This window comes from Drosophila teissieri, chromosome X, assembly GCF_016746235.2.
Source record: "Drosophila teissieri strain GT53w chromosome X, Prin_Dtei_1.1, whole genome shotgun sequence".
Classification (NCBI taxonomy): Eukaryota; Metazoa; Arthropoda; class Insecta; order Diptera; family Drosophilidae; genus Drosophila; species Drosophila teissieri.
The window spans coordinates 15,200,592-15,221,537 of record NC_053034.1 but is presented as its reverse complement, the minus strand read 5'-3'; the positions used below and the strand labels follow the sequence as shown (position 1 = coordinate 15,221,537).

Here is a 20,946-nt window from a genome sequence, read left to right as displayed (position 1 = left end):
TAAGTTGCCCGACAAATGACAAGTAATCCCCCTTTTTTTGTTTGGGGACATTTCTGGATTTCAAGTATCCCGCATCTCGAAGTTTTATTTATTATATTTTTTTGTATATTTATTATTAACGAATAAAGGAAAGACCCAAGGGAAAAACGCATGCATTGCGATAGATATACATATATAAATTGTATTTATTTATGATAAATTTAGGGATTAAGCTAGGCAATTTTCGATTTAACAAATGTCTCAAAAAAAATGATATTATTAAAGTTCGCTAATCTTAAGTGCTACACGAAGTCGTTGAATCGAAATAATGGTTGGGGGACCAGAGGATTGGACTTGGACTTGGACTTGGACTTGCACTTGGACTTGGACTCAGAGCCAGTGGGAGTTCCATTCCTGCACTCGGATTGCACTTGGTTCGCTTAAACCTACGACAATGGGGACTACGAGTTCGGGTTTGGGAAGGGGGATCTATATGGCCATCTGAGCGCCACCGAGTTGGGGGGATTACGATTGGATTGGGTATCGGAAGTTGGAATGTAGAAACCAGCACAACATAAACAGCTAAACAAACATATGTCTCTTGCATATGGGCGTTAATAAATATATGTAACTGGTAGGGGAGCCTTACGAATCGACAAAAAAATATGTGGAAATATGGGGAGAGAGAGAATAACTCCATACAATATCGATACGAATAATAATAGTAATAATAGTAATAATAGTAATAATAATAATAATAATAATAATAATGGGTATTGCATGAGCAAGTCGCTAAGCAATCCTGGTTGCCTAGTTGAGCTCCCGCTTGTCGCGCTGACTGATCTGGGCCATGGTGATGTACTGGCGCACCAGGCGCGAGATCTCGTGGGCCTGCTCCGTTTGGACGCGGATCACGCGCTGCTGCATCAGATTGCCCACCTTCATGTCCAGGAAGAGGGCGCCATCCTCCGAGCGAACCTGCAATCAAAAAGTTCTCCGTAAACAACACAGTTCCCATTGGCAGGCAATGCGATGCAACTGCTTACCTTTCGCGTGGAAATGACCTCCATGAAGCTCCAGTGCTGCAGGGTCTCATGGGTGTTGGGGTCCAGGAAGAGGACGCCACGTCGATTGAGCGCCAGGATGAGATCCCGCCACATGGGACTGTGGTTATCCTCCACATGCGGCCCCTCCTCCGCCCAGATGCGCTTCACCGCGAAGAAGCTGCTGCCGAAGAGCGGCCACGTGGCCAGCACATTGAGGAACTGCGCCTTCACCTGGCCGGGACTCAGGCTGGCCACCTGCGGCCACGCCGACTGCACGAGTCCCACCCACTGGGCGGGCCGGATCTCACGGATACCCAGCGCCGGCTTGGGCAGCAGGAATTTGATCTCCTTCATCGCGGGCACGTGACTCAGATCGGCGGCGCGATGCAGCAGGGCAGCGATTCTCGCCATATCCCTGACCATTTCCGGCACCGGCACCCCATTGCCGGGCAGTTCCAGCAGCAGACCCTCCAGGTAATCGGGTGCCACCTGGTTGAAGAGCACCTCCACGTACAGGGGCATGGGAGCCGGTTCGCGCTTCAGGGCGAAGTGCCAAACCGATCGGCAGAAGATCAGGTAGAAGGGCTGTCCGGACTTGAGCAGCTCCGTGGTCACATCGAGAATGTACTCATCGGCGGCCAGCGGCATGGTGAACGCATCGCCCTGCACGATGCAGTACAGCGAGAACTCCTGCTGCTCCGCCTCCGACTCCACGCCCAGCAGGGCGCACAGTTCGGCAATGACATCAGCCACCACCGTGGAGCAGCGGGTGTTGACCACACGCTCCGCTCCGCCGGGCAGGCGGTATATCTGCCTCCTGGCTGAGCGTCCAGCGGAGACGGCGGTCACCTCCTCCACACTGGGCACATTCTTGCGGCCGCCGCAGCGGGCTGTCTTGCGCAGATTGGTCAGACAAACGGCCGCGGTGCCGTGGCAGGAACGGCGACGATCGGAGGCCGCCGACGTCAGGTGCTCCATCAGGTAGGGACGCAGTGCGTCCGAGCAGCCAAAGTACGCCGCCAGGATGCTGAGCAGGCGCCAGGCGCGCTGCGAGCTATCCGGACACGGTGACCGGTTGGCCGTCGTCTGCTTCATCAGCTGGCAGTAGACCTCGTCGCGCAGGGCCAAGTACTTGTGGCAGTGCTGTGGGTCAGAAAGGGAATCAATAATGTATTTCAATTTATTTCCTTGATATACTTAAATCGAATGAGATTAGTTCAATGCGGAAACTGGCAGATACAACTTTAAAAACTTCCGATGGCTGACTTTATATAACAACTCTTCCTGCTTGCAACGCAAATCAAGTTTTGCCAAACTGGAACTTGTCAAGTGGTCACATTTCACCCAACAGCTTAAAGCTCCTTTAGCCATATAGCTCCTTGGATGGCCGCCCATAACTAAAGGCTAATCTTGATAGCTTCCATAAGTGCCAAGTACCCTCGTGATCCACTGACTTGCAAGCGATCTTCATTTTCCCAGCGACTCTGTGACTTTCAGGTGTCCACATACAAACTATTTCCGGTTCGGGTGCTAAAGTCGCCTTTCTAGGGCAGCAGAATGTCGCCCGAAACCAGTTGCACATATTTGTGGGACCACCGCAAAGTCGCCCATTCCAACCGGTTTGGCTAACCCACAATCCATAATCCAGAATACAAAACCAAGAACTAAGAACTAAGAAGTAAGAACCAGGAAGCCTGGAGCGGCACTCACCATGAGCACGGTGTAGACGCACTTGACCTCGGTGAGGTCGGGATCCAGCGGTATGTCGCCGCAGTAGCGCAGGATGCAGTCGAAGCACTCGAGCGCCAGTGGCGCCAGGTCGTTCGGCAGTCGGAGGAGCGGCAGGCGTATGGCGTGGCCCTGCCACTTGACCAGCTCCGCGTACGAGCGATTCGCGGCGGACTGGTGCCGCTCGTGGTGGCGGTCCGCGTCCCTCAGTTGGCTGCAAAGGAAACAAGGATATGGCCATTAGATGCATGTCCATTGACTTCTGCTGCGGGTGGGAACTCACTCATTGCGGAAGTGCTGCATGGCGAACTGGAGCAGCGAGTACTTGGTGACCGAGGGCGGAGTGCCGCCATTGCTCTCGTCCTGCAGGTAATTGGCATCCAGGTCGTGATGCGGCAGGGACTGCGACTGCTGCTGTTGCTGCTGCTGCTGCTGCTGCAGCATCTGCTCCTGGTGATGCACCTGTCCGTTGGTCAGCGAGGAGGGCTGCTGGCCAGCATTCGACTTGCGGGCGGAGTGCAGATAGCTCTGCTGCTTGAGGAAGCGCTGCTGCTGACCCTGCTGCTGACCCAACTGCTGCTGCTGCTGGTGATCCGTGGCCAGCTGGTGATCCTCAATGGCGTCCTCCAGCTGCTGCTGCTGCTGCTGATGGTGCTGCTGCTGCTGCTGCTGTTGCTGCAGGTGATGATGCAGCTCCGACTGCTGCAGCTGCTCACCCTGCCGGGATCCCCCATCCACGCCGTGCTCGGTGCGCTGGGCGTGCGCCTGGCGGGACTCCAGGCGCTCCAGCGGCACATTCAAAGTCTGGGCGGCGGCACGGGCGCCCGACGACAACGTGGAGGCCTTCGATTGTGACTGCAGGAGGGAGAGGGCAAACAATAAGTTATTATTTATAGCATTTATATATGGAATAAACTTCCTTATTAAGCAAGTATTAAATGTGGCACTCTTTAAGCTCTCAAATAATTATCCTAAATATATCACTTGTACGCAAGGCAAAATGAATAGTTAAACAACAAATTATGGCCACGCACTTATTACAAAATCTATGTCATCACTATATCATCAGTGAGTTTTTGGCCAGCATAAGTGTTTAATTAATGTTATCGCTGCGCTTTTTAATAGCTGATTAATCAATTTGCAAAAAAAGATGACCACCAATGTTTTACACCGAAATTACTTTCAAACTCAATTGCAAGATGGCATGTGCGTGTATTTCAGCTGCAACACTGATAAAAAATGCAAAGTGAAAAGGAAATAAATAAAGGATTTTCAATACATGTCAGAATTTGTTATTAAAATCAGGCATTTCTTGACTTATAGTATAGTAAAGTATACATGTTATAAAAGTGATTTATTAATTGGATGTGGAAGTTGTAAAGATAGAGCTCGTCTGAGATGCGACTTAAGGATTACAAATTAGTTTCGAAAGTCGACTTTTCTGGCGATTGCAATTATTTTTTACCGTGCACAGTTGCGAGAGGCTGCAATTTGTTAATTGACTTGCACCGTGCAACTTGCACCATGCAACTTGCCACTTGCAACTCGCTGCCCGCCACGCGCATATTTTGTTATTTCTGCTGGCCATGTCAATGGCATGTGAAAGTTGCTGGGCGCCTTTTTGGCCAACGCAACCAGTTGCCGTTTTGGCTGCCATTTGCTCGCATTGACGCCCATCCCGTTTCAGTGCGGGATTGGGGGGGGCGTGGCACTGATGATTTATGCTCCCATATTGCACGGTGACAGCTGGCGGGGATTGGCGATTGGCGATTGGCGATCGGCGATACGAGCGTTTTTGGCAACGAAAGTGTTTGCTGGCATTGGTGATTTTTCACTTTTATTGCTTGCATTCAATTATTCGCTGCAATTTGTTGCAATTGCTTTCTTTTTTCTCGCTTTTTTCTGCTCTCTGCACGCCCACACCAACACGCAGCCGTAAATATTTGGCTATATAGATAGATACTTATACTTATATACTCTCAATCACCCCCTCAAGCAAACCACAATTGCATTTTGCACGCTCAAGCGAGAAGAGATTAGTAAAAGTTGTTGTTTATGAAAGCGGAAATCTTTCACCAATCAATCAACTTGCCATATGTGAAAAATTATGCGCATTGTTCAAATTTTGGCCGGCAACGTGAAAAACCACTGCAGGAAAATTACAAAAAATAAAATCAATACGAACTCATTACATCCAAACTGGTTGCCGATGAAGAATGCTTTTGGTATTGCAGCAATTTTTTAATCAAACTAAAATGCACCAAAGAGCTATTTATTTCAAAAAAAAATAGAGAGGAAAAGTGGATCGTTGGATTTAAAGGTGATATCATTTCCACAGCTAACAAAATCAATCTGGCGACTCGCTGTGTCAATCAACAATCGGTAAATAGATTTCCATTTCTTTATTTTCGTATGGGTATCCATATTTCATGGCAGAGCCGACTGGTTTCTAAACATAACAGCGGTTTTTAGTTCATAAATTATGCATGATTTTCGGCCATTTCCCAGTCGCTAGTCTCTATTTTTTTCTGATTTCTTAACTGCGGTTAGAAACCACAGAAAATATGGTAACGATGGCAAGTGGAGTTACCATCGCTTTTCACGCATCTCTGTTTTTCGCTGGTGGTTAATTTTAATTTTGGTGTGCAATGCAAGTAATGTTGCTTAATAATAAAGTTAAGAATGGTATAATTTTCTGCCATAAAGTAGCAACAAATGTAGAAGAAACTCAACAAGAAGCGGTAAAGGAAACTACAATTTTTCACTTCATCAATGGCGTGGGTGCAGCAACTTGCTCAGCAGGAGTCGTCGTAAAATGCCTGACATCCAATGGAGATCGCCTGAGGATGCGGATCACCCACATCCGAGTGCCTAATCCCGGCCAGAGGCACTTGGGACTTGTCCGCCTGTCTGCCTGTCTGGATGCAATCGAGAAGTCTGTTGGCTGTCAGCCAAAAATAAAATAAAAAGCGAATAAGGAGGCCAGATCTGATGTTTACAACAGAAATGGGTATGTGGGTATGGTACTACATACTATGTTGTATACTAGAACTGGAACCGGGCTACCAACTGGGTCAGATGGCCTGAATCGGCGGACTCTAGATGCTCCAGTTTCCGTGGCCAGCGCGACTTGCAGCGCGATAATTCTCGCACAGTCACAGCAAAAAGCACTCGCACACACACACACGCGGTGTGTGTGGTGGGCAAAAACAAGAGTTAAATTTGGAGTGTAATTTCTAAGTGACCGCTAAAACTTTCTTTTTGGCCGGCTGGGGCTTTGTGTTATTTCATACGAAATTCATAGGAATCGTATGTGCCTCGGCATTGCTTTGTTTTGCGCGAGATTCAGTTAATTAAAAATTCGAAATTAATGCCAGTTGTGCGTCCGTTTTGGATGGATTTACGGCAGACCCAACTGCAGCGGATGGTCGAAAGAAATTAAAGTAATTTACTATTGGGGAAGCTCGAGAGCCATAAAGACGCACAAACAAAAATCACGCACACGAAAAGAGTGTAATTAAATTATTGAAATCAAATTACAGTTAAATTATAATGCTGTTTCTTTCATGGCACACGGATGGAAGTGTAATAACCCATATTGTACTATCGCACAGCCTGCATCTTTGTGGGTCACCATCCATCCATCCATCCAACGAACCAACCAACAACTAACCCATCCCATCCCATTCACATTCAGCAGTTCTCATTGTCTTTAATCTTGTGTTTTTATGGATCGCACACCGAGTGGTCATCGAACCCGAACTATGTATAAACGTGATGGCATCTTCTTGATCCAGCACGCTCTTCATTTTCCGGGGGCAAGAAAGTTCGCCAGGGAATTTAGAACGTGCAATACGCACATCACATCACAACTCATCTCATCCCATCCCAACGCAATTCCATCTCTTCCAGTTGGTCAAGATCGATTAAACACAATCAGCGGATTCATTAAAGCCACAATTGAGACTTTGGAACATTCTCTATTTTTAAGTTAAGATTCAACATCTATATCTAACAATAACTGGAATGTATCTTCAGTCCTTGAACTCCATAACTTTCAATAGAACTGCATAAAATATCAGATGGGATCCCCATACTAGATCTAAGTTCAATATCAAACCTATAACTACTCCTACATATATCATTTCAATTGTATCTTTCATTTTCACTTATTTCAGTTTTATACAATTGAAATGGATATATGATATATATGTATATTCAATTTCCCAATGGATCACCAGTCTGATCTTTCATTTTCACTTAGTTCAGACTGCTGATCCATAGGGAAATTGAATAAGTGCCCCGAAAATAATCTCCATACTTCATTGTGGCCCACTAGCCATGTTGACATAGTGGCTGCCATGATGCGGAGACCCCGACTTCAATGCATCTCACTCTTATATAATCGAGATCCGAGACCAGAGACCCGAGATCGCCACTTTACCCACTAATTAGCCCACCAGCCAGGTTGCCCAGCAATGAGGTTCGTGATGTAAGTGGCTGCTCTCAGTGGGCTGATGGGTTGGTGGGCTGGTGGGTTGGTGGGTTTTAGATGGTTTTAGTTGGTTTTGCGGACAGAGAGACGGACGGACGGAGTGTCTGGCCACGCTAATAATGCGATTATGTGTCGACTTAATAACACCGTTAGACTTCAGCTCGACGATCATTCATCTCACACCCCGATTCCCTCCATAACTCCGAAAACGGGCCCATGATTTGTGGTCTTTTTTCGGCCTTTTGGTGCGCCGCTGAAAGGCGTGCGTATTTGATTAACTTCTCGTTTGTTGTTACTTCCGAAATCGGGGGAAAATTGTTTAAACGGTTTCAGCATAAACAGATGAAACGATTTCGAGGAAATTGTGTAAGACAATTCATTGAATTATAGAATTTAAAGTACCGAAAGGGTGGAATGCAATAGTATCTTAAAGATCCCTGTATCTTATACTTGTTAAGCGGCTTTAAACAATCAGATTGGAATTAGATCTTATGAAACAATAGCAATACAAATTCCGCTTAATAAATCGCTGAAAAGGTTACCTCATTGGAGTTCATAGTCTCGAACCGCGCCAGGATCTCCTTCACCGAGATCTTCGACTCCGTGGGCTCCTCGAGAATGGTCTCCATGCGGCTGACGGATCCACTGCTCGCATTGCTCACCCGCCGCGTCTTGTTGCCACCCGGGATCAGCAGAGCCGTCGATGCCAGGGGATTGTTGCCGCCTTGGAAGGCCATCAGGTTGCAGGTGGTCATAGGAGAGGGAGCCGGACCAGGACCAGAACCAGGAGCTGGGCCAGAAGCTGCAACGGAAACGGGAGCCGGAGAGCAGCTGGGATGGGCCTCCATGTGTGGCAGCTCCTGCTCCTCGCTGTTGTTGTGGTTGTTGTTGTCATCTCTTTGGCTCATTTGCATCTTGAAGCTGAGCTGCTCCTCCAGACAGCACTGCTCGCACAGACTGCCGGCGGAGGAGTTGGACGTGAGGGTGGCGGTGGTGCAGCACTTGTACACGATGTCCTCCTCAACGCTCCACGCATTGTCGTTGGCCATTCCCAGATCCCCGCCAGAGCCGTCTCCACAGGCATCGCCGCCAGCCTCGTGCATGCCCATCGACGCGCAGCACTGTTCATTCAGCTCCCGAATGCTCTCGTTGGTCAGCTGGTCGAGATCACTGCGTCGGATGTGCTGTTGCTGCTGCTGCTGGTGGAGCGACTGCATCTGCATTTGGGCATGATGCACCTGGGCCGCGGTGGTGCCCGTGATGTGGGCTATTTCCGCATCATCCGAGTCCGTGTAGAGCATCTCGTGCTCCTCATCCGTCAGGTTGTTCAGGGAGTCCAAAGAGGCGCATTTGCACTCCGGTTCGCCATCTTCCTGAGCTCCTCGATCTCGATCTCTATCCCTGTCTCGACTCGCATCCTGATCCTGCTGCTGATTCCGCTGCTGATCCCGCTGCTGACCCCGCTGCTGACCCAGCTGCTCCTGACCCTGCTGCTGCAGCAACTTGAAGTTGTTGACCTTGTCGTGGTGCATCTTGCTAATCAGCGACTCCACCTTGTTGACAATGCTGCTGAACTTGTGGGGCACACTGCCGCCCCCGGAGGTCAGTTGCACCGCCTGGCAGGCGGAGGATTTGCTGGCCCGCACGCTCTGCGACATCCTTGGCAAACGCTTGGCAAACGGCGAGGTACACAGGATCAGGCGGCGGCTACAGTCACGACCATTGCCATAAGGCCGTCGTCTCAGTGAAAGTACAGTGCAGTGAAATGCATGGTGATGGACGGCCTGCAGGCTCTATTCCACCATGGCGAATGCTCGAATATATTGTTTGCACAGCGGTTCGTGCCAAACAAACCAACAAACCAACAACAAAAAAAACAAAAAAACAAGAAAAACCGAAACAAAAACAACAAAATCGAGGAAAACGCGGACGTCGAACGGCAAACGGCGAAAAATGAAAAATGAAAAGCGAACTGCTGCGTCGTCCAGCGTTTCCCGCACAATGAGTGTTGAATGGAATGGATTCGACGGTCGGACACACACATCAAGCCATACGTATACGCGATTTTTCCAGCTATTGGTCGTAGTTTTCAGTTTTCAGTTTGCAGTTTGTAGTTTGCAGTTTTATGTATTTCTATTTGTATTTTCTCATTTGATGTGTGGAAATTGGCAATGCAGTTAAATGCGTGCCGTATTTGTTACTTTTTCTTGTTATTTCTTTACGCCTCTCTGCCACAATTTATTTTAATTTCCCATTTGCAGTTTGTCTTTCCACTTGATGGACTGGCGAAAATCCGCCGATCGTCGCCTCTGTTTTTTTGTATTTTTTTGTATTTATTTTATATATATTTCTGTTATCTCTGTTGGAGCAGTTCGAAAATATGGCCATTTAATTGGAATCAATGCTGAGTGGCGCGTTTTTCAGCCAGCACGGATGGTTGGGCAAATTGTTGGCCAATCTGCGATCGGTATGAAGTAACCATTATAATAACAAGCCATGGGCTGGACATTGTGAGTGCATTTCGATCCAGTCATCCCATATTTTGGTATTACTACACGGCCTCTATATGAATTACATATGTATGTATATGATTTGGCAACTAATTAAATTGGATATAATAGTGCATCCAGCCAAATGAAAGTGTTTTTATTATGATGGAAACATTGCAGGAGTTTTGTCAAAATGAACTCACTACTGAGATATAGACAATTATTATTATTATCAATTAATCAATCAATTAACCCTGCTCTATTCCTGCGATTTCCCTGACTTTTTAGCAACAGTTCGCTAACCATTTGAAAACAAACTCTTTGGAAAATGGCCATGGAAAGTGCTTTTCTCCAAACGGATGGCTTGTTATCTTTCTGACACTTTTTCGAACTGCTTCCACAAAAAAAACTCGCTGGCTAATCTGTAGCCCATTTAGGACCATTCAATCGAAGCCACTTGATTTGTCGTCATACATTTGTTTACGATGTTTTTTGGGTCAGCTTTGTTTTGTAAATGGGCCCAGGGGAGGAGAAGCATTTTAGCACAAAAGCATTAGAGCACAGATAAAAAATAAAAAGATGAAGCTATCGAAGCTTAAACTTGGCCAAATCGAAGGCGGCAAAAAGGTTAAAAGAATTCGAGACGAGAGCGCGCTGCGTGGTGCCGTTACCGCACATTCGTAACAACTAACGACTGGAAACTAAAAGCTAAAAACTGAAAACTGAAAACTGAAAACTAACTTGGCTGAAACTGGCCAGCGAATGCAAGCTGGTCAAAATGGAGAAGAGCCAACTGGCCATTTCACTCGCAGCCGAGCAGAACAGAGAGCCGCACAGAGCGGCTTTGGCTTTAAGCCAAAACCAGCTAAAACCAAGACCAACTGAGCGGAGTGAAAACCGAAATCTCTTGGCTCTGGGCTCTTGGCTATTGGCTCTCAACTCTTGGCCAAGCGGAGCGTAAAGCCCCAGTGGAGAAAGAGCGGGAAAGTCTTTCTCCGGCTGCGATTCCCATTCCCATTCCATAACTGTTCAAAACTGCTCTTCGGCCACTCGAAACTGCTCTCCACATCTGCCACTCAGATTGGTCAGATTGGTCAGATGGGTCAGTCAGTCTGACTGGGCAGCTTTGGCGTTTAACGAGTTTTCACGCATAAAATGAATTGAATTAAGAAGCAACTTCAAACAGCAAACAGCCGAAGAGCCGAAGAGCTGAAGAGGAAAACTGGGGGGAAATGTAGGGGAAAATGGAAAACATTTTGTTGATCAAACAAAATCTGAATGCACAACGCGTAGCGGAAATACCCTGGGGAAGTATGATTTAAGAAAGTTTAGTTTCCAACTTGGCATTTTAGATTTTAGAATGTCTAGAGCGGTTTTAAGTACTTTATTTAATTTGAAATGTACACCCAACACTTCACTTTAAATAAACGTTTCAATCAGAGGCGTAATTAATGATTTCGTCAAATATTTATAAAGAAATTGCAAAAATCGCTTACCAACACATCTGCTTCAACTGCGTGTGGCGAAAAGTGCATACCCGTTTCGAGTGTCAAACAAAAAGAGAAAACAAAAGTAGGCACTGCACTTCAGCTCCATTCGCCTGATGGACGAGCGCCAACTATGAATATCAACCATGCGCAGATGATGCTTATATGGCGCTGGAATCTCGCCGGAGCCACTGAGACCCACTGAAACCCACTGAGACCCACTGAAACCCACTGAAACCCACTGAGCTTTAAGGCCGCAAAGAAACTCCAAGCCAGATAACTTCCAATAACACAGTATTTCTATAACAAAGACATACGACCAAGGACATAACTGAATTGAAACCTCGGAAGGTTTGCCAGATTTGAAAACAGTTGGATACCCAGAGCATCCTTTGAGTTTTTACCTTTAAAATACTGCTTATTTCTATTGCAAAAATTATAACACTTAAAGGCATATTACCATGCCATGCTGATCAGCAAAGTCAATCGCTTTTCTGCCTGAGGTGATATTACATTACAGCTTTTGTCTGCGCGACATAAAAATAACACTTTGGAATTGGCCAGCTGCCGTATTATTATCTTGAGGCCGTAAAACATTAGCAGTTTCATTAAGGCCACGTTATAATGACCGATGCTTGCAATTATTCACGCAATTAATGCAATTATTTTTCTATTTACGCCAAGTAAAGTGGCATACAAAATAATTGGTATACACCAAATAATGGCTATGCCAAAATTTGCAATTGGTGCGGGGAATTTGATCTGTGATCTATCAACAAAAATCAATGACAACATATCTGTTGAAATTAATCAGCATACAATAATAGAACTTATAAACTTATGTTCCTATAATATATACATATATATTTCGGTGATTATGAAAAATCTTTCTGTTGAAAGGAAACTATGCTTATTCAATATACATACATCGTTTATATCAGCAACTATAATTCAAACATTCAAGCTTCTCTTGCGAGCTTTGAATGCATATTTAATAATTCTGATAGCTTAAGAAATTTCTCTTGCATACTTTTGGTTGGCAAAAAACAAATAACAAAAGCCCCAAAATAACTTACAGATTTGCAAGTAAGATAAACTAAGTAAGATCTTAACCAAATATTGCATAAAACAACTCACCTTGCGGAACTCCTGGACAAAAGTGGTGACCATCGACTGGATGGCGGCGGCGCGGGCTGCGTGGAGTGCCAGGTGCTTGCCATTCCGCAGATTGAGCTGCAGTGCAGCGGGACGCGGCAGGGTGACGGCACTCTGGATCTCGCCAAAGGAGATGGCCTGCACCACGATCAGGTAGTCGGCATCCCGACGAGCCAGGTAGAGGCCACTGTGCGAGACGCCCATGATGCTGACGTCCGGATAGAGCGGTGCTCCTTGCACGGCGAACAGTCGTGCAAAGTACAGCGGCCAATCGCGTGCCATGTCCACCAGATGGCGCTTCACCAGGGCACGCACCTGTCCACCATTTCCTCCTCCTCCTCCGCCGCCGGCTCCGGATCCATTTCGATTGGAGAGCGTGTCCACACTGACGCCATGCCCGTGCAGCATGTTCAGGGCGGAGCTCTTCTCCTGCGGCGTAATCCGCAGGCAGGGCGTCACCCCGAAGACGTCGCCCAGCACCTGGGCGAAGAGCAGGTCCAGCGCCACCGGCGGCCCGATGGGCTCATGCGGCTGGAAGACCTCCTTGCGCACGCGCAACTTCCACGGCACCCGGTTGTAGGTCAGGCAGGCACTGCTGCCCCCCGTTCCCGATCCCAGCAGCACGCCGGAGACCACGCCCAGTCCGGGGCTGGTCGACGAGGGCGGCGGCGGCACCGGAGCCGGCACAATAACGGGCGGCGGCGTGGTCATGTGCATCGAGTCCAGCTCCTCGCGCATCCCGGAGCTGGCCGAGCTCTTGCGCTTCCGCTCGTGCTCGTACTTCTGGGCCATGTGGGTGCGGAAGGTGGCCAGTCCGCCGGCGCGGTCCTCCCGGCGATGGCCGCCGGTGGTGTCCATGCTGGCCTGGATGACACGCGGCGGCGCCGGCTGATAGACCTTATGGCTTTCGCGCTCCCGCTCCACCTGCCGGATCTCGTAGAGACGCTCGCGTTCGCGCTCCCGCTTCTCGCGCTCCTTCTCACTGCCACTGCCGGAGGCGGGTCCCTCCACTTCCGCCCTGTCCCACACCGACTCGGAGTAGTCCTCGCGATCGCGACTCCTGCTGCGGCTGCGGGACCTCTCCCGTTCCGCCTGCTCCCAGGCAGCCGCCGCCGGCGAGGAGGACGCGGAGTGGTCCTCCAGATGCAGATGGTGACTGCTGATCAGCTGCTGCTGACGCACTGCACCGAACGTGTCGCGCTCCTGGCGCTGAATAAACGCGGGCACATGCTCCTTCACCACCACCTGGCTGCTCGAGGTGCGATAGTCGGGTTCCGGTTCCGGACTCCTCGCCGTCGGCGGACTTTGCGGCGCTGGCGGCGGAGCGGGTGGCGCCATGCTGGGCGGCCTGATGGGTGGCGGCGGTGCCGGTACACTGGGCGCCGGTGGCAGTAGCACGCCCGGCCAGCCGCCCGACGGCGGCGCTGGTGGCGGCGACAGCTTGCCCTCCATCCGCTCGATCTGTGTGCGCACCGTGGCATGGGAATCGACGACTCCACCGGGACCGGCATTTCCACCAGACACGCTGGCAAAGAGTCCACCCAGCTGCTGCTGCAGCATTAGCTTGCGCGTGTCCTCCAGCTTTGCCGGAGCTCGTTGCTCCGACTTGGTGGACACGGTCGATCTCACCGAGTGGCCGGCAGTGACTTGCTCCAGCCGCTGACGCATCTCGGAGCTGAGCTTCAGTTTGCCCACGCTGCCCGGCGGCGGACGATCCGCTCCGATCTCGAAGCTCTTCTTGGCCAGCTTAGTGGTGACCACACTCTGCATGGGTTGTCCCTGCGCATCCTGGGCATCGCGGTCTCTGTCCCTGTTGCTCACCGCCGACGTGGTCGTCGTGGTGGTGGTCTCCAGGCGGATGCTGCTCCTCATTAGCTGGCCACCCATGGGCGGCGGTGTGGGACTCTCGATCTCGAACTCCTCCCACTCGATGGCCGTGGCCGAGGCACCGCGTCCACCAGGACCCGCCTCCAGCATGCCTCCATTGCCGGTCATCTGGTGATGCTGCGCCTGTGGCGTCGTCTTGCGCTGGTGCTGGCGCATCTTGAAGGCGAAGAAGTCCTCCTCGGTCTGGAACTGCGGCTCACCCTGGGGCGGTGGCCAGCGCCACTTGCCGATCCGCACGGTCTTGGCCCTGCCGTAGGGATCGAGGAAGTGTCGCGTCTCCGACGGATCCTTGCACTCCAGCGGCGGCGGCATTGGCGGCGGCGGTGGTGGTGGCGGTGGTTGCAATGACTCCATCACCACCAAACTACTCCGGGTGGCCTTCATGCGCAGCGGGGATTGCGGCGGCGGTGGCGAGATGGACAGGCTGCTCAGGATCGGAGGAGCCGGTGGCGGCGAGGTGGAGCTATTGGCTGCCGCCGCTGCCGCCTGCTGGCTGAGCAGCGTCTGGAGGGCTTGGTTCTGGGCCAGCAGCTGCTGCTGGATCTGCAGGTTCTGGGCCATGGCGGACTGCAGGAAGGCGCGCTGCACCTGCTGCTGGTACAGCGCCGGACCCGACTCCGTCTCGCCGGGCAGCTGCATCAGCTGGTGGAGCAGCGGATCGGCTCCATTGCTGTCCGTGCTGCCGCCTCCACGGATGCTCACTGCCAGCTGCTCCTTGCTGGTCAGTGTGTCCAGTCCCTCGGCCACTGGAATGGGTTCGAAGAGCTCATTAATGTAGTCATCTAGATCCTCGATTTCCGATTCCTCATCCCCCTGCTGGGGATTGCTGGCCGTTGCGCCACCCTTGATGATAACCGCCAGCTGGTCCTTGCTGGTCAGCTTGTCTAAGCTCTCGACCAGCGGTATCGGTTGGAATATATCGTTGATGTAGTCATCCAAGTCGTCGATCTCCGATTCCGCTTCATTGTCCAGCTCATAGCAGCCGCCTCGGATGCTCGCTGCCAAGGACCTGGCATCGGACAGCTCATCCAGGGAGCCGTCCAGCACTGGACTAAACAGATCGTCCAGGAACTGATCCACATCCGATGCCTGCGACGGCACCCTTACCCTCCTCACATGCGAGGCCAGGGATGGCGCCTCACTCGTGTCGGACATGGCCGAGGATCTGGTGGCGTACTCGGCCTTGTCCGCGTATTTGCTGGAGTGCGAGCCATGCGAGGCAGCGTGGGAGCGGCGTCCGGCGTGCTGGGACTTCTGGTAGCGTGGACCCGTGTCCTTGCCCACTGGAGCCAGCCGCTCCGCCGAGTGATAGCGATCGTTCAGGCGGCTCTCCGACAGACCCAGTGTGTGCAGCGGCTCCTGGGAATCGCAATCCGTGGGCACGGGAACAATGTCGCCGGCCAGCAGGTCGTCCAGTGACTTGGAACGCGACTTGGCCTGACTGGGACTCGGTCCCTGACCCGGTCCCGGACTGGGCTCACGCTCAAAATAGCGCTCATTGAGCGCCGAGCTCCTGGAGAGCAGCTCCCGGCTGCTTCTTCGCTCCCGCGGCACATCCTCCTTGCCACTGGAAGTGGGTGGCGCCGGTGGCGGAACCGCTGGCCGTTTCACCGCATCCGGCAGCGTGGTTCTGGCGAACTTGGCGCCCGAACGCAATAGATCGCTTCTGGGAGCGGGAAAGGCGGGACACAGCTCCTTCTCCGCAATCAAATCCATCACGTAGTCCAGGCCACAGCTATCGGTGAGCTGCTGGCCATCATCCAGCACCAATGTCCAGCCGCGACTGGCCACGCCCAACGATGAAACAGCCAAGGCGGCGGCCTCCTCGCAACTGGTCCACGAGTCGACGGCCACCGTTTGACTGGCCTCGTCCGGCAGAGTAAGCGGCAGGGCCATGTCGCAGCCCCTGGTCCAGGCACGCCACTCCAGCCAGGCGGGCACGAAGCTGCGACAGGCGCCACCGCCCACGGCGCCGCTGGAGGAGCCACCGCCCTGCTGGCGGAGCAGCTGGCGCAGGAGAAGCGGACGCAGTGACTCGGGGGCCTCGTCGTCCACGAATCTCATCAGATACTTGCTGAAGGCGGCGCTGGGCTGGAAGCAGCACAGACACTGCCCCAGCAGTTGCCACAGTCGAGTGGCCTCTGTCGAGTTGGAGGGCAGGCCATGCACCTGGTTGCACAACTGCACCAGGATCTCATCGCGCAATCCTCTGGAGCTCAAAGCCTTGTGCACGATGTAGTCGGCCAACAGCTTCTCCTTGGCGCCTTCCAGCGCTTTGTCGTTGCTCCAGCGAAGGATGAGCTTGAACACGGCCAGTGCATCCTGGAAGTCCTGATCCCGCGACGCGGCTCTGGTCAGCAGCGGAGCAGTGATGGGCTCCCTGCGCGGCTGCAATCGCAAGCCATTGCAGTAGACGCTGCTGAATTTCCCGAAGGAGAACTGGGCCAAGTCCTCGGGCAGCTGAACGGCCGACGATGGTGGACCGGGCACGGTGCCCAGCACCTTGACCAGGTGGCGATCACCGTGCGGCGGCGACCAGCCCTGCAGCTTGGAGTAGATGAATGCCAACTCGGCTGGTATGTCCAGGTAGCTCAGTTGGCTTCTCTCCAGGACGGCCTGCTTGGCCTCCCGTGCCTCGCGAGCTCGCTGAGCTGCCTCCCTCGCCTCCTGCCGTCGTCGGTGATCGGAGCGCAGCTGCTGCACCCTCCTCCTGGCCTGGCGTCCGCGCCACAGTCGCTGGGCCGTGAGCGCTCCCTTGCGGAGACGCTCGTAGCGCTGCTGTGCCCGCTGGCCACGCCAACGTGCCTGGAGCCGGGTGGCGGCCGCCTGGCGACGCGCCAGTTGCCGGCGGACGAGCATGCCACGCACATGCCGCTGCACACTGACCGCCGCCCGGCGCAGCCGCTCGGTGCGTCCGCTCTCCAGTGCCCGGTGGAGTGCCTCGCGCAGGAACACCCTGGTGGCACCCAACTGATAGTCCGGACCCTCCACACCAGTTCGCGGCATGGCCTCGAGCAGGGCGCGGCACAGCTCCCGGTAGGGTGTGCCCCTGGCCAGGGGCGAGGGTAGCAGATGGCGATAGCGCTCCACGAAGTGCTGGAAGCGCAGGCGCACCGGATAGCCGCGCTGCCGGATCTGAATGGTGTCCAGCATGCCCAGGTATCGCAGTTGCTGCAGCACACACGGCATGTCCATGCGGAGGGCGTGCTTCTCCTGATTCGGCTTGATGCAGCGCACAAACCACGGATGGCACCTGCCCATCGATTGCAGCAGCTGCTGCAGTGAGTCCGCAAATCTGGCTGCCACCGTTGGGGTTCGCGGCTTCATCGTGACGAACCTGCCATTGCTGCCCTTGGGCAGGGTTTTTCCGGCGTCCCGCTGGGCACGCAGCTGCTTGGTCAACTCACCCACCAGGGGCAGACGGCTGGAGGCCAACAGCTCCAGGACATCGCCACGCAGCGCATCGCGATTCTTGTCCAGGAAACCGTCCACACAGTACCACACCTGGCCCGCATAGTGGGTCACCCCAAACTCCTGGGCACCGATCCGCGGACGAGCGTAGAGCTCGCTGAGCGCATGGTTGTAGTGGCACTTCTCCAGGAAACTCAGATCGGTGGCACGCGGGAAATTGGACTCGTCGTCCAGCAAATGGCAGATGCCCACCGGCTTCTTGGCCAGCAGATGTATCACCGGCAGATTGTCGTCCCAGGCCAGCGGTGTCCACTCCAGGCGCTCGCGGGCATACTCCGCCTGCTCCAGCTTGAAGACGTGCTTGTTGAAGTACAACTGCAGATTCTCGTTCGCATAGTTGATGCACAGCTGCTCGAAGCTGTTCTCCGCCAGATCCTCGAACCCGAAGATGTCCAGGATGCTGATGCGATGGGCGTCGTGGGTGCCGCCCTTCTGCACAATCGAGTTGATCCGCGAGACCAGCCAGTTGAAGAGTCCCGCATACAGAGCCTTGGCGAAGGCATCTCGGGCATCCAGCGCCTGATCGATGCCCAGTGGCGTATGCAGGCGTTCCGCGCGAGCTTCGGTGGTGCGACTGGTCAGCGCACGATGCAGTCCCTCCGCGCTGATGTGCAGCAGGTGGGCGGCCCACTTGATCTCGGCATCGGAACCCACCTCCACGCCCTCCTGGCCGTGCCTCAATTGCCGGCGATGGAAGTAGACATTGCCCAGATGGAGAACGGCCGCCAGGACGCGCACGATGCCCTCGCGTTCGCCCTCGGAGACGCCAAGAACCTGCATGGCTCCCTGCAGCGACTCCCAGTCCACGCGGCCACTGGCACAGTCGGTGGCGCCCTGGTTCAGGTAGAAGTACTTGTCCGCCTCCAGCAGACCGTACTTCGATCGCTCCGTTTCGGATAGGCCGCCCAGGAGTTCGTAGAACACGTGGTAGTTGCGTTCGCCGGGCGCCTGGGTAACGATGCGCGACTTCTCCAGCAGGTACTGCGTAATCTTGGCGCCCACGATGGCGCCGCTCTTGAAGTACACCTCCAGATACTTGCCAAACCGCGAACTATTGTCGTTGCGGGCGGTGCGGGCATTGCCGAAGGCCTCCAGCAGCGGTGCTGCCTCCAGGATCTGCTCGGTGATCACTGCCGAGGCGGATCCACCGCCGGGCACCACCGCCGCCAGGTACTGCATCACCAACTTCGTGGATTCCGTTTTGCCAGAGCCACTCTCGCCGGAGATGACCACCACCTGGGGCGATGGTAGTGCTGCATGCGCGGCCGCTCCGATGGCAAACAGATGCGGCGGCAGGGAGCCCAGTGGTCGGCCGGCATACTGCTTGGCCACCTCCAGGCCATAGGCGTCTGGGAACATCTTGTAGGGATTGACCGCGATCAGGATGCTGCCGGCGAATGTGTAGATCAGACCCTTGTCGTAGCGCAGGCGAAGGTTCCACAGCAGCGACGCCTCGTGCAGGTCGTCCAGCAGGGTCATGTCCTCCACCCCGCTGCTGCCCAGATCCTGGCGAGCACGCAGGCTGCCCTCTCCCGGCTGCAGGGCGAATGTTTGTGGCTGCAATGGATGAATAGGAATTATAATCATGAGTTGAGGAATATAAGGGAGAATCCCAGGGGAAATCCTGTAAAGAAACGTTATGGAACACATCTCTCACATGGCGTGCTATCACATCGCTGCAGAGCGTGGACAGTCGCTTGACCACCTGGGGATAGCGGCACTTGAGGCGTCGCAGGCGACTGGCTGGCAGAGCCGGATGTTTGGCCGACAGATTGGGCAGATCCTCGAAATCCTCGAGACTGGCGGGGCGCTGACGACGCAGGACGTGCGGCGAGAGGAGCGCCAGCGAGGGCGACTGGGCAGGACTGGGAGTCACCGATCCTCCGCCGCCGCGTTGCCACGGCTCCAAATGGAACCGTACGATGCGCATCTATTGACGGACCCCTCTATAAGTCTCAACTCCCACGGATCCACAAGGCGAACTCGATTCTGGGCCAAACAAAAATGGGCCCAAACCCGAATCCGCAGCGAGATTAAAAGATCAAGAACTAGTATCACAAAAGACGTTTGTTTGTGGCCGATGGCTCGAATGCAACTGAAAGGAATCGGAATCTGGCGGCTTCATTGCCACAATTTCCCCAAACGTTTCTAAAACGGTTTTCGCTGCATCCAAACACGTTCTTTCAAAACGATGCAAGATGGGGGTTTCAGTTCGGTTTCCAGTATGGCTATGGGTATGGGTATGGGTATGGGTTGCATGGCATATAGTAGACCGGATCACTTGGAACCCGGCCAGACCAGATGACACTCCTGTTAGCTACCGACTACTACTTGGCAGTGTGGGCCACCAGAACGCCACAAAAAACTAATAATACGCAAGTGGCGAGGGGAGGAGCAGAGCAGAAGAAGAGAAGAAGAGAAGAGGAAGGCAAAGAAAGAAGAGAGAGAAAGAAAGAAAGAAAGAAGACACCCGATCGCATTGATATTGATGCAGTCTTCGATCGCCATTCAATTAGGCGGCCAGTGTGTGGGACTTTCTCCCCGAAAGCGGCGAGGCCCAACCAGTTCAAGTTCGACGACTTGATGGGTTCTTGGGCACGTCTTCAGTCTTCACTCTTCACTCTTCAGTCTTCGGTCTTTTAATCTTTAGCCCCCAGTCTTCAGTCTTCCGATCTCAGTGTTCAGTTTTCAGCAGCTTCGTGTGGGGCAGGGGACATTGTCATCTGATAGCCGGTCAAAACAATGGCGTGAAATATCTTCTTTGGATCGCTGAGAATGCATTCGCCTCGGCAACTTCCCCATTCATATCAATGGGTATGCGTATCAATGACAGTACCAAATTATGTGTGTCAATCAGAGAACTGCAGCAAGCCACCTAAACACAGGGTGTTTCTAATGTCTTAACACAAAACAATCTTGTATATTATTAAATAATATTTATACTTCTATTCTATTCTATTTCTATTGTTCTAGCTGGCATTCAAAGTGAAATTATAAAATTATAGGTAAGATATTACTTTACATTAAAAGGAAATAAAGAATAATACTAAATACTAAATAATAAATACTAGAAAATACTAAATTCTTAATAATAATAAATACTGAATAATACTAAATACTAAATAATACTAAATACTTAATAATACTAAATACTAAATAATACCAAAATATAGGTGCCCTCCTCTGCGCTTCTCAAAAGTCCTACGTAA

At 52.3% G+C, this 20,946-nt stretch overlaps 1 protein-coding gene across 2 annotated transcripts in view; it reads right to left on the bottom strand.

Moving 5' to 3' along the window:
- Positions 1-190: 190 nt before the first annotated feature.
- LOC122623281 (unconventional myosin-XV) overlaps positions 191-20,946 on the bottom strand; it is a 31,101-nt gene continuing 10,345 nt past the window's right edge. Inside the window, exons 3-7 of one of the 2 annotated variants that reach the window (XM_043802331.1) lie at positions 12,362-19,294; positions 3,037-3,608; positions 2,736-2,967; positions 1,026-2,168; positions 191-957 (exon numbers count right to left, since the gene is read on the bottom strand). In XM_043802331.1, the coding sequence (XP_043658266.1) occupies positions 790-957; positions 1,026-2,168; positions 2,736-2,967; positions 3,037-3,608; positions 12,362-19,294 (9,048 nt within the window). In that variant the 3' untranslated portion in view covers positions 191-789. Of the gene's footprint in view, positions 958-1,025; positions 2,169-2,735; positions 2,968-3,036; positions 3,609-7,790; positions 8,907-12,361; positions 19,295-20,946 lie in introns of those variants that run through there. The other variant, XM_043802332.1, reaches the window with a different exon arrangement.